The 14,451-nt window shown below is 43.7% G+C and overlaps 1 protein-coding gene across 2 annotated transcripts in view; it reads right to left on the bottom strand.

The window, feature by feature from the left end:
* Positions 1 to 448: 448 nt before the first annotated feature.
* Positions 449 to 14,451, bottom strand: part of DDX42 (DEAD-box helicase 42) — a 34,358-nt gene continuing 20,355 nt past the window's right edge. For both annotated transcript variants that reach the window (XM_054014163.1, XM_054014164.1), the window contains 8 exons: positions 14,063 to 14,162; positions 12,412 to 12,459; positions 11,708 to 11,805; positions 9,339 to 9,615; positions 7,562 to 7,788; positions 5,723 to 5,833; positions 3,534 to 3,638; positions 449 to 2,444 (listed from right to left, as the gene is read on the bottom strand). In XM_054014163.1, the coding sequence (XP_053870138.1) occupies positions 1,725 to 2,444; positions 3,534 to 3,638; positions 5,723 to 5,833; positions 7,562 to 7,788; positions 9,339 to 9,615; positions 11,708 to 11,805; positions 12,412 to 12,459; positions 14,063 to 14,162 (1,686 nt within the window). In that variant the 3' untranslated portion in view covers positions 449 to 1,724. The remainder of the gene's footprint in view (positions 2,445 to 3,533; positions 3,639 to 5,722; positions 5,834 to 7,561; positions 7,789 to 9,338; positions 9,616 to 11,707; positions 11,806 to 12,411; positions 12,460 to 14,062; positions 14,163 to 14,451) is intronic.

The following is a 14,451-nucleotide window of genomic DNA, read 5'->3' as shown; positions in this document are numbered from 1 at the left end:
AATCTGACCGTGGGGAAAATTCCTTCCCGAACCCAAATACGGCAATCAGCTAGATCCTGAGCATGTGAGTGAGACCCACCAGCCAGACACCTGGGAAAGAATTCAATTCATTTAGGATTTTGACTTTATTTGACCTTATGCTTTATATAGTGCCACTCTTTCACCAGCATGACCTACTCTGTCATTTCTATATATTTTGTATCCTGATCTTACCCTGTCCCATTGATTATCCTCATGCCAGCAAGTTTCTGCAATGCCTATTATATATCAATATCCTCATTTAATGCCAGGCACTCTAGTTCATCCATTTTAGGATTTAGATGAAAAGGGTGTATAGAAAGTCTGTAGTTCAGCTAGGTCTCTATCCAAATCCCAAAACAGCTGAAGAGGAACAGATGGGTCAGAGAGAAAAAAAAAAAAAAAAAAAGAGGCACATGCTAGGTACATATCCCAATAATAAAACATTTACTAGAGCAAGCAGAAAGTAAATGAACAGCTGATAAAGAAAACTTCACAATGTCACAAAAACCTTACAGTTTCCGATACTTCTCTTTGTAGAAACAAGATAGAGATGAGAACAGAACTGTTTCAGCAAAAAGTTTTTTTTTTCTCCTACCATTATGGCAAAAAAAAAAAGGGGGGGGGGAGGACCCAGGGAATACACACGACAGCAGTTAAGAGTTAAAATCAGTCAAGCGAGATTTTACATTTTTACTATACGTTTCCGATATTGGGCGATTTTTGAGCCATCCCACTTTACTACTTACTTCTATAGGTTCTTCCTAAAGGCTTATCAGCAGCAGGTCCCTGGATTGAAGAACAAGTTCCCCTCCCCTGTGGTTAGTCTTGTCTCATAAAGGGACACTGGACCATGATTAAAGTGGCATATATCAAAGGGCTTCCCTTTTCTCTGAGAAAGCAATTAGTTCTCTCTCAGTGAGCAAACGGGCACAACAGAGATACACGCTCGCTATGCAGGCTTCCACGAAGATTAAGGTTGTTACGTAAGTGGGGTTCTTTCAAAAATAAAAGCCAGCTGGTGCAAAGGCAACAGTTCATTTGCTACAAACTGGCTAGGGTTTCTGTGCTACATTACATGTAGAATTATGGTAAATTGGACCAGACAAGAATCCCTTAAACTGCTTGATGAAATTAACCTTTTATATCTGGCCATTAGTGACACATGGATACATTCTTAACTAGGGGGATGATTTTGAGACCAAATTATGTGGGGGCTGGATGAAAATATGGGGGAGGAATAGATCTGAGACCTTGGTATCACGCAACTCATTGAAAGATTATGCTTAAACAGGTGCGTCCTGAGCATCTCTAGATGGACTGGCTTTTAACATCTACATTGATTAAAGAAAACAGACTACCTTAAACTTTTATGGACGACAGTTTCTTAATGTTCTCAGTGTGTGGAACAAACGGCCTCTTTCCTGCTAACGAGATCGGTTTTTAAATCCAGCAAAAAGTCACTTGAGTGGACGAATTTTTAAATGCAGAACCCAGGAGTTTTATAAAAATGATTTCTCTCTGACAGAAGCATTGTGTTTACACGTCATTAGAGTGAAGCTGTCTGCAGATGTACCAACACCGACTCACATGGGAAGTTTGCATGTTTCCTTCCCCTCTCCTCAATAACCAGTTATCAAAACCCAAGATCTTCCTTAAAAAGACATCACTGCCTGTGTGGATCCCAGGTTACGATGCATCAGCTTTTAACTGTCCCATCGGCTCTTCTTGCGCTTTGGGGGCTCGGGGACAGCAAAACCATCCGTCTTGCTGTCCCGGTTGCTGCCATCTTTCTTGTTCTCATTGATCCTGCTCTCGTTGTTTCTACCCTCGTTGTTCCTACCGTCACCCATATTGCGGCCGTCACCATTATTGCGGCCGTCACCATGTCGGCTACTGTTGCTTCCACCACTAGAGTGGCGGCTTTCACTGTGGCGGTGGCTGTCCCCATGGCGGTTGTCTCCCTGGCGATAGCCATCGCTGTGGCGACCACCACCATCTCCATGGCGCTGATTGTCACTGTGGCGACCATTACCATCTCCATGGCGCGCCGGACTGTCATTGTGGCGATTGCTTCTGTTGTCACTGTATCGTTCTCTGCTGCCGCCGCCAACTCCTCCTCCTCCACCACCACCATTGCCACCTTCTCTGCTGTTGATGCTGGCACTTGTGCTATTGTATCCCTGAATTCCAACCCCTGGATAGACAGGTACACTGCTCAGGTTCCCAGCACTGGTAAAGCCTGGGATTCCCTTTACTGCAGCAGCGGCAATCGGACTGTCAGGACTTGCTGCATTCTGCTGTGCTGAATTTGTTGGTACTGAATTCAAGCTCCCAGCGCTGGTCCATCCACTGGCCCCAGCAGCAGAGCTACCAGTCTTCTGGTTGTTTAAGCTGGCAGCAACAAAGTGGCTCTTGTATTGTGACTGCAGGAAGTAGAAAAAAAGAGTGTTAGCCAATACACAGTGTCAGAACTTGCAAATGCACACATAGCTCTGGCCTGAACTCTGGGGATGTCCTATGTGAAAGGGGCTCCTCTAAGCAGCCGGTCTTTGAGAGATAACATTAGTTTAGTGCTTCTGAACAAGAGTGAATTAAAGCACACACCTGCTGGCAGTACATACAAATATATGTTGAGCTAAAGAAGGGGACTTCTCTATTATGGAGTTTGTTTGTACACTCTGTAGCGAAGGGACTGTCTATCTCATTAACTCTTACAACTTCCAGTACATCACTGGTGCCAAGCAATCTACACAGAAGACAGGAAAGAAAGGGGACTCCTTTAATGATATAGGACATGTCTGATACTGGGGAACAGAGCCCAGACGGAGAATGGAAAGCAAAGGCAATCCTGTAATGCCACTGCACTGGTCAAATGAGTACCAGCAAACAGGAGATGCATGGCAAAGTTGCTCTGTATAACCTGTCATTCAGAACCCTAAATTAACTCTTCTGCTCACGACTGCAACAGGATGCCAGAATGTTCCCAAGAATGTAGTTATATGTGGACGATATGCCAAAGACTCCAGTTCCCTGACAGCAATCAAACTGCAGGATTGCACTACTGAGGAATAGTTGCTGAAGGGATGCGTAGAGCACCCACACCACAGAACAAAATGCAGGGAATGGAAGTTTTCACTACACAAGCAATAGTAATAAGCGGCAAGAGGCACTGAATTGTAAAAGCGTATTTTAAAGTTTCCAGAACAGGTTGCTGGTGAAGTCTCTCCATCCATGATAGTTTCCCAGTTTTACTGCACAAGGAAACTAGAGTCAGGAAGAGGTGGTGCGAATAGCACAGGACATGTATTCTGTCTGTATGACGGGCAGCGTATCCACTCAGAATTAAAGACAGAGAAAGGCAAGATTTTCAGGTGTTAAGTACCCAATTCATACTGAAGTCAACAGGGTCGCTGCCCCTCCAGAAAACTAAGCCCATAACTTGGTCTCTGATCAGTAGTAAAAAGTCCATGAGCTCTTCTTTTGATCTAGGGAACATGAGCGATCAAACAAACCTGAAATGCTGCTTTCATTGCCGACAGTCTGTCTCCCATTGCCCCAGTGGATGGCTTGTACGCTTCATAGTTACTCATCACATTGCTGCTGCTGCTCCCACGGTCCTGAGGAGAAAGCAAAAGGGAAACTGACCATCTCTCTCTAAACTACACACTTTTCACCTCGTCCTACCTCCAAACTCAGGGACCGGATGCTACTCTGCACTATAGTGCCTTTCCCCTGAAGATCTCTCAACAGCCCTGAGATTGTATGCAGTGTAGTTGTGCTGGTGCCAGTATATTAGAAAGACAAGGGGGGTGAGGTAATATCTTTTATTGGACCAACTTCTGCTCTCTCACCAACAGAAGATACTCCAATAAAAGATATTACGTTGTGAGAGGCAGGGTCATTCCCACTTTACTGATGGTTGAAATGGCCAAGATTAGAACTCAGGAGTCCGGTCCCCTGCTCTAACCTCTAGGCAACCTTACCACCAGATGGAGCTGTCCATAAAGAAAAAAAAGAGTTAATAGTGGGAAGGGAAAGAAAAGAAAAATTTTATCTGAAGGTTCACCCTTAACTCAGGTAAACAGATATTTGTGGGATATTCTCATTTCCACCCCTGGAAAGGTGAGTATGAATCCAGAGCAGAAGAGTCCCCTTAAAACCGGTCCCTGCCTGTCTACAAGTCTCCATAAGAACCTAAGAATGGCCATACTGGGTCAGACCAAAGGTCCATCTAGCCCAGTATCCTGTCTTCTGACCGTGGCCAGTGCCAGGTGCCCCAGAGGGAATGAGCAGAACAGGTACCATCAAGTGATCCATCCCCCATCACCATTCCCAGCTTCTGGCAAAACCAAGGCTAGGGACAGCATCCCTGCCCATCCTGGCTAATAGCCATTGATGGACCTATCCTCCAGAAACTTATCTAGTTCTTTTTTGAACCCTGTTATAGTCTTGGCCTTCCCAACATCTCTGGCAAGGAGTTCCACAGGTTGACTGTCGTCGTGTGAAGAAATACTTCCTTTTGTTTGTTTTAAGCCTGCTGCCCATTAATTTCATTTGGTGACCCCTAGTTCTTGTTATTTACTCCTTCTCATAACACTTCCTTATTTACTTTCTCCACACCCATCATGATTTTATAGACCTCAATCATATCCCCCCTTAGTCGTCTCTTTTCCAAGCTAAAGAGTCCCGTTTTTTTTAATTTTTCCTCATATGGAAGCTGTTCCATACCCCAATAATTTTTGTTGCCCTTTTCAGAACCTGTTCCAATTCTAAAATATCTTTTTTGAGATGGGGCGACCACAGCTGCACGCAGTATTCAAGATGTGGGCGTACCATGAATTTATAGAGAGGCCATATGATATACTCTGTCTTCTTTCTATCCCTTTCTTGATGATTCCCAAAAGTCCGTTAGCTTTTTTAACTGCCACTGCACATTGAGTGGATATTTTCAGAGAACTATCCACAGTGACTACAGCTAATTTAGTCCCCATCGTTTTCTATGTATAGTTGGGATTATGTAGCAACACCTAAGCAACAGCTGCAGCTAAAGCAGGGCTGAATATGATTTCGCTGGAAGAGTAGACAAAAACAAAAATCTTCACTAGCTGACCAGGCCTTGACCCTGGTTATTGTACTGGTGCTGCACATGGTACATCATCAATACTTTTCCAGTTAAACTGTGCTCAGTGCCAGCTCAGCGACACTTGTGGCAGACCCTCTGGGCAGCAACGAGTCGTTTTTCTAGCACAGACAGGGCTCTAATGACTGTTCCCAATCAGTCTAAAGGAATTCCATAAATCTTTTGCTGTCAGGAACCAACCTGTGCACAGCTTCTCGGCTCAACTATATCCTGTTCTTGTGGAGCAATCACCACTCCCGGGACCAGTTAGAAGGTACAAGTTTTGTGCTGAATGTCGACTTCAGGAAAAGGCAAGTCAAATTAGAATTACATCCCTCTCAGACCTACTCTGTGGCTCTAAACAAAGCCACCAAGGCAAGTACAAGGAGTTTTCTAGGATACGTTTGATTCTCAAAGATTCTGAGCTGCGCAACAGTCTGAAACCAGATAGGCTGAATCCTGTGTACAGGTCCTGTGGAGTTACGCGCCAATGTTAGCCTGGATTTTCATGATAAGAGATGCCAATTTTAAGTTTAACAGTTTCAGGGCTCTGAAAATAGCCCCCTAAAGTTTTCTACTTACAGAGCCATCGGAACCCAGGCCAGGGCGCTCGCGGTATCCTAAGCCACCACCGCCGATGTTCAGCTTCTTGCCTTTCCCTCCCTTGAAACGGGATTTCCGGAACCAGGCATTCTGTATGAAACAAAGACAACTACTTGACATGCAGAAAAAAATAGCTCAATAATGCAGGCGTGAGAAGAGAAAGGTTTAGTTTGATCGTTTTGAAAGAAAAACATAAAACATCTCTATTTCCTGCCCCAAAACAGAACTTGTCACAAGTTGATGGGATAGGGGAAACAGCTGTACTGAAACTAAAATGCAGATGGCATCGTGCCCTGTTTGTGACTGGAGGCTTCCTCTATGTTATGCATCTTGTGAGCACTGGTTTTCTTTATTAAACTCTTATGCCATGTTCACGGTTTGTTTTTTCTCTTGTAAAAATACAGGAACAAAGACATTCTCTAATGACCTTCACCATGGGAGGTCTATGGCCTTCCACACTTCACTGTTAGGATCCACTGAGCCTATCAATTCACCCCAGCAACAGGCTAAAGCAGAAACTAAGGTATCGAAGGCAAAAAGGTGCTGCCCCAGTTACTTGGAACACCTTGAGTTTGCAAAGCTTTATGTCTACACACAAGCACTGTCCCAGGGTTTTATGATAACTGGTTGTACCTGCCAAATGCCTGGCTTGGTTTGCTCGGTCTGATGGAACCAGTAAGGTAAAATTTTCAAACGTGCTTAAGCGATTTAAGAACCTAAGTCCCATTTTCAAAAGTGAGCCCAGGAACCTAAGCCTTGTTGAAAGTCACTGGACTTACTCTCCCTACTCCAGTGGTCCACAAACTGTCCTAGGGGGCATAGAGGAACGTCCGGGGAGGCACTGCAGGGCCCATGACAGCACCCATGAGGGAGCACCCCTCAGCCTCGCTCTGCCCCCAGCTCCGGCCCTGCCCCCAGCCTCTGGCTGTAGCTGGGGTCATGGTTCTGCTCTTGGGGCCTACTCTCAGACTCCCTGCCCCCACTCTTGACTCCCAGCTCCCGGACACTGCCTCCAGCCTGGCCGCAACTCCGCTCCCTAACCAGGGAGGGGTGGGGCCCCAGGCACATTCTATTACCGGGAGTGAGGGGGGTGGGGAGAGGGAAGGGCGCACCAAGAGGAAAAGATTGGGGACCACTGCCCTACTCTAAGTCACACTGGAAATTGGGCCTTTTAGACATTTCCAAAATATTTACCCATACAATGTCTAACCTATGTAGAGATGAAGCCACGAGAATACTAACGCCATCCCCAAATTATCCCAAACCTCCTGCTCCCCAGCAGATGTGCTGGGAAGTATGGGAAAAGTACTTAAGGAATTCCAGAATGCAATGGTACAACCCTGACTATCAAGCATGCTTTCTGTGGAAATGCCAGCATAGCTTGGACAGACAGTGTTGCTGAGCAGATACTATGAACAGGTAAGAACTCTCTCACAGAGCAGATGTCTCTGCAATGGCTGCCTTGCACAACTCTCAATTAAGCCACATTTTCTAGGTGCCTGCCATAAAGACAGAAAGTGTGCGAGGATTTGATCGTAATAAGCCTCTTTAAACCCATGCAGTGCTCAGCTGGAATCAGCACGTCCTGGCTTCCTTGGCACGGTCAGTCTTTTTAGGCCTCACAAACCCTTGAAAGGTGGACAAGTATGATTTTTACATTTTACAGTGGGGAAATTGAGACAGTGAGACAAAAGGTAATAGAGCAAGTTTGTGACGGAGCTAGGACTATATTCCTGAACTCCTCATCTCCCCCTTGCCCAGCTCTACCCACTGAATGACGATGCTCCCCCTAGCCGAGAGAGATGTTTTTGTTTGTACCTGCATTGCGAGGTCCAAGAGTTCTTTTGAAACATGTTGATTGGCTCCTTCCATATTTCTGACAAGATCACCAGCAAAATTACTATCCTTGGGAGTCAGTAAAGTGTAAGCTATTCCCTTCTCACCAGCCCTGCCAGTACGTCCAATTCTGTGCGTGTGGGTGTCTATGTCACGAGCCACATCGTAATTGACCACCGTCTTAATGGAAGGAATATCCAGACCACGAGCTGTAACACAGAGCAACATGACGATTCTCTTGAATTAACACGAACAAATCCCATCCAGATGGACTGGGGCCACTTTACACAGCTCAAACAAGAGAGAGCTTTGCACTAGACTACAGCCGTGTTATAGCTGAAACCACTGGTTAGCTGAAGTTTAATGACATCCACTCTGACAGCAACACACATCCTACACATCAGGTTAACAGGATCATGGACATTAGAGATGGAAGAGACCCATTCAGTCAAGCATGTCCCCTCTAAGGGTGGGGAAGAGTGCCTTATTAGAGGATACAGCAGATAAAACACAACACTTTGTTTTACTCAAAAGTCCAGGATCTAAAAGCGGTTTTCCTGAAGGTTTTGGATGTCTGTTTCCCCACTCCTAGAAGACTATGTAGGGTCCTAACTGATTTTAAGCTACCAGACAGTCAATACTTCATAAGGGAGCAGTTAACTTTTTCTAAGAGTAGCTGGCAAGCAGATCTGTAGTCTAGTATTGTTAGAACTGAAAATAAGATCCCTCTCCCAGTAAAGCGTTCTTCTGAAAAACATCTGACTATTGTTCCTAAGGCTATAGAAGCGAACCCCGCTGCCTTTTGTTTACTTCAGCAATCCACATAATTGCAAGGTGCTGTGCTTCTCTCAGTGGGTGTGTGTGTGTGTGTGAGTGTGAGAGTGAGAGAGTTAGTATTAATGCTTTGCATTTCTCTATCCCCTTTCATCTGACGTTCTCAGAGAGCTTACAATCCCATGAGGTGGGTGGTAGCCATTTTATAGATGCAGAAACTGATGCACAGAAAGGCGAAGTGACTTGCTCAAGGTCACATAAGCCAGTAGATCAGAACCCAAAGCGTGCTGGCATCAACCTAGTCCAAACTCCCTCTTTAGCTACCTCCTGAAACAGAGCAATAGGGAAAGCCTAACAGGTAGTACACATGGACTTGTATGTAGAGGTGGTTGGAATATTTTTGCCTAAATGAAATTTCAGTGAAGCCAAAATGTTTTGGGGGTTAGGGTACTGGTCTGGGATGCAGGAGATGTGAAAGACCCAGGTTCAAGTGCCAGCTCGGCCTGATTTGAAGTGATCTGGGATGAAAATCTCTGCTCTGAATTAGGCAGAACAGGGACTTGAATCCGAGTGTCTCACATCACAAGCCAGTAGCCTAACCTCTGGGCTAGAAGAGGACACCCTTTCCTCCCCAACACAATTAATTTTTAAAGAAAACACTCCAAAGGTTTTGTTTTCATTAAATGGGGAACAAAAAACAAAAGTTGCTGCAAAAACAGAACAGCAGTACTCTGATTAGCTCATTTTTCATGTGATCATATTAAAATGTCCATCTTGTATAAGATACTGGGTGATAAGTTGGAAAAAAAGTCTTTCATTTAGCTGCAGTATGGTCAGTCAGCTGCCATGCAAATTTCCCCCATGTCGCTCTCACCAGGGTCAATTGTGCACGTGGCAGTGTTTAGTTTCTATGCTGATTCACTAGCCCCTCTGTTGAGGCTGCCAGCTTGTATATATTAACTTTAATGAGAAACTTGTTCCCTACCTGCCACATCAGTAGCAACCAGAATTGGGATCCCCTTTTTCTTAAAGTCTGAAATGACTTTATTCCTTTCGCTCTGGTCCATGTCACCGTGAAGCAGCCCTAGGTTATGATCCTCCTGCTTAAGGTTATTGGCCAGCTCCTCTGCATTCGCTTTCTTGGTGACAAATAGAAGAACACTCCCAGAAGAAGTGAACTCCACCAGGTGCCTGGTCAGCCAGTTCCACTTGCTAGGGCCAGAGGGGAGAATCTCCACAATTTGGGTAACATCTTCATTTGCCTATTGGGAGGAATGAGAAGACTACAGTTATAACCTAGAGTGGTAACGGATGGCACAGCAAATACAAGGCAGACACTGAATGCAGCACAGGGATTCAAATCAGAAGGGTAGAGGCGAGGGGGAGGAATAGGATGAAATGGGGTGAAGTTCCCCTTTTGAAGAAATTTCAACTTCAACTCGCCTTGTCTCTGAATATACTGAGCCAATGGGGCATAGAAGGCTGGGACTGGCTGAACCATCAGTGTGGGAGAGGCAAAGCGCAGACCTTGCCAGGATACCTCTAATGTTCTACAGCTCTACAGCACCACATTTACCATTTAAAATAGATAGATTAAGCAAGACAAGGATCAGAGAGCAGGGGAATAATCAGGCCTAAGGACGTGAAGAGAGGGGCACTCATCAGAAAAATCACTTGTGCAGGATCTGAGGAAGAAGGTTCCTCTGGGAGTTGTGACATTTCACCTGAACCAGGGTAAATCATGGTGTTGGTGGGTTCACTGTACAAACTCTACATTGAACCAATAGGAGTGGGGGATATGGCATCATTTGGGGGTTGACTAGATGACCTCCTGAGGTCCTTCCCAACCCTGATAGTGAGTGAGAGTGTGTGAGAGTACACAAATGGTCCCGAGGAGGATGTTTTCAAAACAGTCAATTTTGCCCAAAGAAACAAGAATATCTGCATTGCCCTGCGGCAACAGAAGGGGCACTGTCTGGCTGAGCTAGCAAAGAGGTTCCTTTTCTCAAAGGCAGAATGCTTGTCAAGGAAGCTGAAAACCCCAGGGCTTTAATCAGCCATTAATTTTCTTTATTAATAAAACATAAGGCAGGCTGTGTTGTCCTTTGAAGGCATGTGTACAGATTTCGGTAGGGAAGGATTCTCTTATAAACGTCCTGCTGTACAGTTAGATCTCAGCAATTTGCATATATTACTTGCAAAATTTCTTCAAAGCAGACGTATGCTTGTCACCTGTTTGAACAATTAGCGGACACATAGCTGTTATGCTATTGCCCAGCGAGTAAGTAGCCAAAATCCCCACATAAACCAGCTGGAAGCTGTTATAGGACTAGTTTCATGAGGAGTCTTATGATAGTAAAACCTGTGCACAGGTTTAATGGATCCTTTACATTTTCAGGGCAAAACCCAGGAATTCCTCCACATGAGTCTCAGACTAACAGAAACGCCAAATTGCCATGCACTGTGCTGAAAATGTACTTGTGTTGTGTTGCCAGGATTAGACATATACTAACTTTAAAAAAAAAAAAAGACTTATTAGAACAAAATTTCACAAAGTTCTAAGTTAAAATAAAGGGGTCCAGATCTTTTCTAGCTCAGTAACCAGGCTAGGAACCTGTTACTCTCCAGGCAATCAGAGGCTACACCAGGAACTAAGGGCCTGAGCCATTGAAGGTAATGGCAGAACTGGGAAAGACTTTAACTTAGTAATTTATCGGAGTTATTTTTTCTGTAGAGCAATTTTCTTAGTATCAGGGTTGCTCCAGGCATTAATAAAAGCTCCCATCAGTGAGAATGCTTAGTTCTACAGAGAATTACTACAGATAATTCTTTCCCAGGTGTCTGGCTGGTGGGTCTTGCCCACATGCTCAGAATCTAACTCATCACCATATTTAGGGTCAGGAAGGAATTTCCCCCCAGGTCAGACTGGCAGAGATCCTGGGTATTTTTTGCCTTCCTCTGGAGCCTGAGTCACTTACTGGTTTGAACTGGAGTAAATGGCTGTAACCGGAAGTCTTTAGATCAAGATTTGAGGACTTCAGTAACTGAGCCAGAGGTTATGGGCCGACTACAAGAGTGGGTGGGTGAGGTTCTGTGGCCTGCGACTGCACGAGGTCAGACTAGAGGTCCCTTCTGGCCTTAAAGTCTGAGTTATTTTAAAATTAGAATACAGGTTTTTTTAATTACATTACTTTTTTTCAGACCTCGTGTTCAAGAATGTAAAATGTTTCCCCCTGGCAGTCAATGACCACAGATGTAGTCTAAGCTTTAATGTAAATAACATAAGACAACAGAATAAGATGGTTTCCTCCACCATCTTTGAATTCTCTTTCAGAAACAATGTTGCAGGATTACCTCTCCAATGTCTCCCTGCACCACTCGAATCGGGTCGATCAGGATATCTCTGGCCAACTTCTCAATCTTTTTACGAAAAGTGGCACTGAACAAGAGAGCTGGAAGGAAAAGTCTATTTGAACTCTCTGAAGAGTACGCTCCCTTTCTGTACCATGAAAACACTTCTGTATAGATCTTATTAACAAGCTCTGTACAACAGAAATATAAGAACTGTGCTAGGTATTAGGGATTCTGAGTTATACTCAATCTTTTACCAAGTTTAAGGCAAATTTCCATCAAATCCCTTAGCACAAACAACTCAGGCATGTATTTATTTACCAGAATACATTAAATACAGACACAGGAAAATGGTTAGAAAAAGAGCATTTATTCAGTTATCCAAAAACAAGATGTGGAAAGATGGGAACGCCGCATTGTATTCCCACGGCGACTTCCATCAGAGGATCTCACAGAATATTAAATATTATGTCTATCAACTCCCCTCTGAGCTGGGTATTAAACACCACCAAAAAACAACTGGAGCTGAACTCTTGAAAGTCTTGTCCCAAGTGACTTATCTAAGGTCAGAGAATGAGTCAGTGGCAAAGCTGGAAATAGAATCCAGGAGTCCTGGCTCCAAGACTCTTGCTCTAACTACTAAATATCAATGCCTCTTCCTAGCTTTTAGCCTGTGGTAGTTTGTTTTGAAACATGCTTGTACTTACTTTGTCTGTCAGGGCGCACATGGCTGGCAACTGATCTCACTTGGTATTCTGAGAAAGAGAAAAACAGCACATAATGCAAAACCTAGCACTATTTCATTAGCGAGTGAAAGGAAATCTAGTCAAGATTTTTGTGCATTCTGTGGATTTAAAAAAAATTAAAGGTACAATAGTACTTTATATATAAATTGTTTTTGCCCTAGCAAACAAAAATCTGAAGAGGTTCTTTCTGTTCAGACTCACTAATCATTGGTTTATTAGAAACCGGCTTATTCCAACTGAGACTTCAATTGGCAAGTGTTTCAGGCCAGCTGATGAAACAGATGAAGACAGCAGAGTAAATGGTTTTTGGCAGAGAGATACTTTTGCTCTGCAAAGTGCATCAATTTTCTGTATGCCTCTGGTTGTGAAACAGCATTCATTACAGCTTCTGAGAGGGCTGACTGACTTCCCGCCTAAGTGTTAGTGCCATGAGTGTGGAGCTAACCTGAGATACAGACTAAGCATGCTGCTCCCCAAAAATAAGGGCACAGTGTGTGTAGTGCTCGAATTCCAGCCACTAACTCTGAATGGCCTTAATACAACAGGCACTGCCTTGGGAAGGTAAGGATTTGAGTCCAATAATCTTTGACTAGGGGGAACAAAACAAGGGCTTGAAGTTGCAATAGAAAAAGAAAACAAACAAGAATTATGTAGGGCCAGAGGGTGAGCACGTTTAAAAAAAAAAATGTAATTCATACTTACCGAATTGTCATGGAAATTTACAAGCACAAAACCTTGCCTGCTCTTTACCATGATGATTATCATGGAAAAAAATTAATGACATTTTACTCACCCAGCAAAAAAACAAACAAACAAAAAAAACCCCACCCCAACACCACAACCAGTTATTAGTAAAAATCTGAGGCTATCAAAATGCTCTAACTTTATTTGCTCAACAATCAGAAGAATAGCTCCGACAGCAATTCCATAGCAATTTTTATGTCCCTTATTTCATATTTAAATTAAACAGATTGAAGAGTTGTCTAATTTTATTATTGCTTCCAGGTTGCACCTGTTTGCTGCCAAAATGCTGTTTCATAACTCCCTTCAATTGTGCTCCAAATTAATCTGAGGGCATGTCCCTACACCTCCTACAGTACACTAGCAAGCCTCTCTCCTCTTTGATTTGCTTCCACCACTGGAGAGTCAAAGCCATGCTACATCAAGGCACGGGGCTTCTTTAATGACACCGCAGAGCTGTACACATATTCAATGCACTGTACAAATATTAGCTGATCAAAACCATAACATCTCAGTGAAGTAGGCAGGTGTTACTACAGCATCCCCACTTATACATGCAGAACTAAGGCACAGGGGTGAAGGGACTGGCACAACGCCACCCAGAAAGTCGGAGGTAAAAGTCAAGATTAGAACCTAGCAGTTCCCGAATCTCATTCCCATGTTCATTTTGCTAGGCCTGCCTGGCCTCTTTTCATCAATGCTAAAAGGTCATACACTTCAAATGCATACCTAGCAAGGGTTCTGTCCATACAGATTTTTCTCAATGGATTTCAAAGTTCTGTTAAGCCACAAGAGTTTCAGCCAGCCAATTCAGATTGACAACTGTGTACCACTACTTTATACTGTATGGAGGCTTTCATTCAATACATACCAAAACCCATGTCAAACATTCTGTCTGCTTCATCAAACACAAGATAAGAGACTCTTTGAAGATTGGTAGCTTTCTTCTTCACATGATCAATCAAGCGACCCTATCAGAAAATATAAATTAAAATCCACAAGCCTTTAAGTGTAATAAGTGGCATCTTTGAGGAAAGTGGCTACTGGTCTGGTATAAATCATAATACTAAAAAAGAGACTTGGAATAGAAAATGTCTCAATGCTTCAGTCTATAATAGATCATTGCTGTTCAAACCGCAGTTCTGTATCAATTATATTTTCAAGTCAGTGGATGTGGATTCCAAATGCATCCAGTTAGTGTGCCCGGTACACTACGTTTTAAAGCTGGGATTTTCAAAAGGGCCTTAAGAGTTAGACACC

The sequence above is a fragment of the Malaclemys terrapin genome, chromosome 25, assembly GCF_027887155.1.
Source record: "Malaclemys terrapin pileata isolate rMalTer1 chromosome 25, rMalTer1.hap1, whole genome shotgun sequence".
In the NCBI taxonomy this organism is placed as follows: domain Eukaryota; kingdom Metazoa; phylum Chordata; order Testudines; family Emydidae; genus Malaclemys; species Malaclemys terrapin.
This window is presented reverse-complemented; position numbering and strand designations above follow the sequence as displayed.